General features: G+C 28.7%; 1 protein-coding gene across 1 annotated transcript in view; it reads left to right on the forward strand.

Annotated features, from left to right (window-relative positions):
• The window catches only part of kcnn3 (potassium intermediate/small conductance calcium-activated channel, subfamily N, member 3), an 83,261-nt gene that overhangs the window by 39,953 nt on the left and 35,492 nt on the right, over positions 1-7,816 (forward strand). The window contains exon 4 of the mRNA XM_087812632.1: positions 4,429-4,725. Coding sequence (XP_087668758.1) covers positions 4,429-4,725 — 297 coding nt within the window. The remainder of the gene's footprint in view (positions 1-4,428; positions 4,726-7,816) is intronic.

Here is a 7,816-nt window from a genome sequence, read left to right on the forward strand (position 1 = left end):
ATTTGCTAGACAAATGTTTGTGTTTCTTCATGAGTCACGATATGATCCGGAGCCGTCGGAGGGTTTTTCTCAGTCGCTGTAGATCCACAATATTATCAGTTACGGACCAGAACTTTGTAGTATTATTTTCTGTCAGTATTATTTTAGGTTTACTTTTTTTCCGTTGCAACATGTTTTTTTTTCTTTGTTATATTCTATCAGTTTTATTTTGGGTGTAATCTTTTAGTTTGTCTTAAAATTTTATAATATTTTCCATTATATTATATTCCATTATACTTTCCATTTTTATAAACTATCTTTCTTCAGTATTATTTTGGGTCAAAATTATTTTCTATTTTACCAAACTTTTTCTTGGTGAAATGCTTCCAGTATTTATTTATTTTTCTTTCAAAAAGGTTTTTATTATTTTTAATAAAGTATTATTTACTTAGTATTATTTTTGATCAATATTATCTTCCATTGAAGCAAACATTGTTTTATTCACATCCCGCAGAATAATTTTCTGTCGAAACATTTCCATTCTGACAAAATTACTTCTTCATTACATTCTGTCAGTTTCTTTTGGGAGCTATTTTTTTTCTATTTTTTAAAAATTTTGTCTCCGTTAGTATAATTGTGGGTCAAATTGTTTTCCATTTTTATAAACTTTATCTGGGTGAAATTATTGCAGTAATATTGTGAGTCTAATTGTTTTCCATTTGAACAAACTTTGTGTTGGTCAAATTCTTTCAGTATTATTTTGATTCCAAATTGTTTTCCGTTTTCATGAACTTTATTGTGGGGAAATTCTGGCAGTATTATTTTGGGTGAAAATAGTTTTCCATTTTTATAAACTTTATCTGGGTGAAATTATTGCAGTAATATTTTGAGTCTAATTGTTTTCCATTTGAACAAACTTTGTGTTGGTCAAATTCTTTCAGTATTATTTGGATTCAAAATTGTTGTCCATTTTCATAAACTTTATTGTGGGGAAATTCTGGCAGTATTATTTTGGGTGAAAATAGTTTTCCATTTTTATAAACTTTGTCTTGGGTCAAAATCATTTTGCATTGCAACAAACTTTTTCTTTGTTAAATTCTCTTACTTTTATCCTCAAAGATTTGATATTTTTTGTCACTGTTACAGACTTTGGGTTACTTTCTTTCAGTATTATTTTGGGGCTAAATTGCTTCGGCCTGAGATGTCACGCATGGGTGGCTCTGGTAGTTTCTTAGAAGCAGAAAAACGACTATTATTCTGCCCTTTTTTACATTTAAATACATGTTGAATGTCTGCATTTAAAAATATAAGGTAACATGAAACCGAAAACGGACACTAACCACCGAGTGTCTCGGTGCTAAAGTGTGGATGTAGAAAATGATTCCTTTTTTTCCTGATATTTCCATATTGATCCCTCGTTTCCCTCCACTTTCCTTCCCTCGTTCTCTCCGTCCACCTGCCACCACACACTGCAACTCCTGAGTTTCTGTCACTTCCACTTGTTTAATGAGACCCCAGAGTCCCCCGGCGTCTAAAAATAGATTTTTTTTTACTACAATAAAAAGTAGATGAAGCTGAGCTTTAATAACGCTGCAGATGAAAATTCATTTCTTTTAGCTTCAGACTGAAAACCTGGAAATCCCTGAGACAAAATCCATCACTTTCAGAAATAAAATGAACAAGACAAATGGGAAATATATATATATTTTTAAATTTTATTTAATTAAAAACCATCTAAATACAGTATAAAGCACCTTTTTATGAGAAAAACTTGATCCCCATATTTTATGTTTGGAATATTTTCAAATATTAAAATAATTTGTATAGAATATATATTATATATATATTATATATATATTATATATATATTATTATATATTATATATAATATATATATATATATATATATATATTGTATTTGTAGAATATAAAATCAATAAAGTTTTACCTTACCTTACCTTATTTTATGTATTTAATCTTTACTGCAACAGTTTTAATTCATCCTTTATTTTATTTCAATATATTTCTTTCCTGAATATCTAGTCATTCAATTACCTTTTCTTTAACCATGTTAAAGAATTAGTGTTTTTTATAAAGATTTATTTTATTTTATTTCAATATATTTATTTCCTGAATATTTAGTCATTCAATGACCTTTTCTTTAAAGATGTTAAATAATTAGTGTTCATTATGAATATTTTTTTAATATTTTATTTCAAAATATTTCTTTCCTGAATATATAGTCATTCAATTACCCTTTCTACGAATATTTTTGAAAAATGTATTTCCTGGAATGTGTTTTTTATTGATTTATGTTGACAATGATTAAGTCATATTTAATCAAATTAAAAATAAATCTTTTATAGCAACTGTTTTTATGACACTTATCATTTACTTATTTTTGAATTATAAAATTAAGCTATTTCTATGTAATTACCTGATATTTCCACATCTTATGACTCTTTTCATTTCACTATTTCTGTGAGTAAAATCAAATCTGTTTCTGAGGCTGGAGATGATTGACAGTTCTTGACAGACAGTTGCTGCTGTCAGTTAGACGTGTGACACAAACTGTTGAGGGGGACGTCAGACAAAGCTGGACGTGTTCAAACACTGACGGACTTCGACTGCTCGACTCTGACTCTCAGTGGAGAAGCTGCTGTTTGAGCTGCTGAAGCTGAAACTTTTGACATCATGGAAGTGTTTCAGAAACTCTCCTCCTGACGATCATATCCTCAATCATGTCTCAATCATCAGCCGCACGTAAAAACCACTCCTGTGAGCTTCGTGAAATACGATTTCGTCCTGATTTACGGGTTTTATGAGGTGGACGTGTTTCTTGAGTATGTGATAAAGAACAGAAAAGAAACTCAATGAAAATGAATGTCAATCAAAAAAACTATATTTGGTGAGACCAGCCTTTGCCTTCAAAACAGCATCAATTCTTCTACTTGTTTTTTGAAGGAACTTGTCTGATATGTTGTTCCAAACATCTTGGAGAACTAACCACAGATCTTCTGTTGATGTTTCTCAAATCCTCTGTCTCTTCATGGATTACCAGACAGACTCCATGATGTTGAGATCAGGGCTCTGTGGGGGCCACACCATCACTTCCAGGACTTCTTCTTCTTTACGTTGAAGATATTTCATACATTTTGGGCCAATCATTCGCCTCCTGATGGTATTGATGATGTTAAAGTATTTCTCAGCGTTGATAAAAGCTCCTTCACATCTGTATCTTTTTCACTTCATGACTGTGTTTCTATTTACTTGAGAAATTGATGATCATTAGCAGCTGTTTGTTATCATTAGTTGATCGTACGCCTTTATGCAAATGTCCCTAAGAATTGATGCTGGTTTGAAGACGAAGGATACTAAAAAAATAATATTGATTTGATTTAGATTCTATTTTGTTCGCTCACTTTGTATTTTGTAAATTGATAAAAATAAACAATTATTTATATTTTTGAAAGCATTTTTAGTTTACAGCATTTTTTCACACCTGCTTTTGCACAGAACTGTATATTTATTTATATATTCTTATATATTATATATATATTACATTTTCATTGAATTATTGTTTTTGATCGAAGCAACATTTATTTGATATATATATATTTTGATTGAAACTATTTTTCTTGCAAGCAACTTTTTCTGATTAATAAATTGAAATAACTTTTTTTATTAAACTTTCTTTTGTTAATTGAAGTAACTTTTTTAATAGAAATTATTTTTTTAATGAAGCAAATCTATTTTTTTAAGCAACTTTTTGATTGAACATTTTTTTATATATAAATATATATATATTTTTTAAACTAAAGACACAATATTTTTATTAAATCAACATTTTTAATTACAATTTAATTTGTTTAAGTAAAATTACTTTTAAAGTAACATTTTTAATATGCTTTATTTTTATTTAAGCTATTGAAGATTTTTTTGTGAAAAAATATTAAAACACATTATTTGAACGAACTTGTTCTATTGAATTGAATTTTCTTATTAAGAAAAAACTTCACTTTTACTGAAGAAACATTTTTATTGATTGAAACAAATTGATCTTCATAGACCTTCATGTGTTTGAACGCAGCAGCTGATGAGGAAAAACATTTATCCAGAAGGAAAAAGTAAATCAATAAATGCCACATTTTTGTTGGTAAATATTTGTTTTCATGTTCATAACTATATTTAAAATGTGAAGATGCATTTGGGTTCATGTTCGTCGAGTCTCTCATCAAACTTTTCCTGTGGATCAATGCGTCCAGATGATGTTTGGTCATCAGCAGCATTCAGGGACGACGAGTCGATCCCAGAGAAGCGAGCAGGATGTGCTGAAGAGAGCTGATTGGATGTTGTTTTAACATCTCGCTGAAGAGGCTTTTCATCTTCAATGGCTGCTTCCTTGGATCCCCAGATGGTTTGAAACATTCTTCTTCTTTGCTTCCGCAGCTCTTCGTCATCGACAACGGGGCGGACGACTGGCGCATCGCCATGACGATGGAGCGGGTCCTGCTGATCGCCCTGGAGCTGCTGGTGTCGGCCGTGCACCCCGTCCCGGGCGAGTTCAAGTTCGTGTGGCGGGCGCGGCTGGCCTTCTCGTACGCGCCGTCGCAGGCCGAGGCCGACCTGGACATGGTGCTGTCGGTGCCCATGTTCCTGCGCCTCTACCTCATCGCCAGAGTCATGCTGCTGCACAGCAAGCTCTTCACCGACGCCTCGTCGCGCAGCATCGGAGCTCTGAACAAGGTCAAGGGGCTTTTAAAACGTGCCTTTTTTTGTGAGTCACGGGAGGCTCCAGAGATGTCTAGTGTTTAGTGGGAGTTTAAAGATGAGCTGCAGCGTTAATTGAAGGTGGTTCAAGATTTTCTAATCAACCTCGTTTCATCTTCATCAGCGTCAGCGACAGAGAACCAGATGTTCAGTCCCAAAAAAATTAAGTAAATAAAAAATCAAACAAAAAAAGTGACTTAAACTAAAAAAATAAGAAAAAATCTACCTGTATATATATTTTCAATAAAAATATTATTTACACTTTCTACATTGACATATTCCTATACATTACCTTTTTTTTAAATTATTTTTTCTTCTCGTAAACGATTCAAATGGAATCATTTCATCATATATTCTCTGATTGAACGTTATTTTCTAACATTACTTTTATTTTTATTACTGAATCCCATTTATATAATTTTCTAAATCACTCTCAAGTCTTTTTCTTATTAAAAATCCACTTTTTTATTTGTATTTAGTTCTTTTTATACTAGTTTTCAATATTATGTTTCATAAATTATGTATTCTTCATTAGAACACTTTTCACATTTACATTTTCTACATTAACCTACATTTTCTTTATTATGTTTTTCAATTAGTAGATGTTTTTTCCCTTTATTTATTGAAAATATCTACATGTAACTTTTTCTAAATAAGGCAACTTTTCTTTTATTAAAGAAAGTACATTATTATTGGATTTCTTTTTTTTGATTGAAATGACTTATTCTAATTGTTTTTTAAGAATTATTTAGATTTAATTAAATAAAAAATATATATATATATATATATTTTAAATTAACCTTTTTTTGACTACCGTATATATTTTTTATTTTATTCAAGCAACCTTTTTTTACTGAATGATAATGAAACAAATCTACCTTTATAGATGTTCATAAGCAAAAATAAATGATATATATATATAAAAATATATATATATTTTTTATTTTATTCAAGCAGCTTTTTTATTATTTAAACATTATTTTCCTATTGAATTTTTTTTTTAATCAACTTTTTCGATTGAAGCCGTTTTAAGAACTAAGAAGCCACAGACCTCTGCCAAGCAGCTCATTTTAAGAGTGAAAATGCCAGTCTAAGTTAGTCCAAAATCCATCCTCACATGTTTTTTGAACAAAAAAAAATCTTCAAGGTAAGATTTATTCAATGAAAACAATAAATAAATATCATCAATCACACATTTTTCAGCATCTCAGGTTTTTTTCATGTCATGATTACGAAAAATAAAAGCACCAAAAAAAGAAAAGACCTCACAAAAATCATTATTCATCAAAGGTGTTTCACCCTTTGTGGAGTGAAAGATAAATATCGTACATTTCACAGTGAAACAAGAAAGGATTTCTCTCTTATCTGTTGCTATGGCGACGATCAGGACTAATGCATGGTTTGTTTGTGGTGGATGTTGATGTTTAATGTCCACATGTCAATGAATCATGACAAGCTCTTACATAAACCTCTTTTTTCTTCTTTATCCTAGAATTCTATTCAAATATAATTTTGATTTTTCTTCTCGCAAACGATTCAAATGGAATCATTTCATTATTTTCTAACAATACTTTTATTTTTATCACCGTTTTCCTAACATTGAATCCCATTTTTATGTCTAACGTCCTTTTCTAAATCACTCTCAAGTCTTTTTCTTATTGAAAATCCACTTTTTTATTTGCATTTTTTACACTTTAGTTTCCAATACTTTGTTTCATAAATGATGTATTCTTCTTTATACAAGTTTTTTATTGGTGTTTTTTTCTTCCAATGGTTATTTTATCTATTATCATCTAAACAATGTTTCTCTGAATATATTGAAGATCGTTCCCAACACGGTCGTATAAACTGTACGCTTGCATTTTACATTTTAATATTTGACTTTATAGCTCCTCGTAATCTCAGCTCACCCTTTATCTCATACATTTTTATTTTAGTGTTTAATTTAAACCTTCCTATTTTAATCATTTTTATTTCTTATGTGTCTCTCATTATCTATTTTTTCATCAGAGTTATATTTGTATTTGTATATTTGTCATCCCAGAAATTTAAATATTTATACACTAACATGTATGTTTGTTTAACCAAATTTTCCTTATTTTTAAATAGTTTTTTACCTTATAAACGTTTTTTTTATATATATATTTTGATATTTTATTTCATTAACATGTTTCTGTCACTGCCCTACATTTTTTTTAATCATAGTTTTATTTTTTCAAATAGCTTTTTATGTTGTACAATTATTTTATATTTTTCATTTAAAAAAAGCTTTTTTTAATCTTTAGTATTAAATTATTGTTTGTTCATTTTTCATCCTAAAAGATTTAGTATTTCATTTTATTAATCATGTTTTTTTTCATCACAGTTCAACTTTAAAAAATGTGTATTTAATCTTAGGAATTATTTTTCATTTGTTTACTTGGCATCCTAAAAATTGTAATATTTCATTTTATTAATCATGTTTCTTCCATTAACTTACATTTTATCATCACATCTCTGCTTAAAAATATAGTTATTTAAACTTAGGAATTACTTTTGTTAATTATTTTTGTTATATTTGTTAATTTTTTCATCCTAAAAATGTTAATATTTCACTAAATTAATCATATTTCTTTCATTAAATTACACTTTTTTTCCCATTTCTATTTACTCTTTAAAATGCTTTTGTACCTCGTACAATTATTCGTCGTACTTTTTTATCTTATTAAATTATTAAAAAGGTTTTTTATTTGTATTTTTGTTCATTTTTTAATCCTAAACATGTTCATATTTAATTTCATTAATAATGTTTCTGTCGCTGCAGTACGTATTGTTTTAGCACAGTTTTATTTATTCAATTAACTTTTTTATGTTGTACGTTTTTTCGTGAAAATATTTAAATATTTAATTTTGTTCACGTTTTAATCACAGTTCTACTTTTTTTTAAAATACTTTTAATGTCATAAAATTAATTTTTAATTATTAATTTTTCATCCTAAACATTTTAGTATAACATTTTATTAATCACGTTACTTTCATTAAATTACCCTTTTTTTCATTCCACTTCTACTTTTTTAAATCCTTCTGT

The sequence above is a fragment of the Callionymus lyra genome, chromosome 17, assembly GCF_982586985.1.
Source record: "Callionymus lyra chromosome 17, fCalLyr1.hap1.1, whole genome shotgun sequence".
Lineage (NCBI taxonomy): Eukaryota > Metazoa > Chordata > Actinopteri > Syngnathiformes > Callionymidae > Callionymus > Callionymus lyra.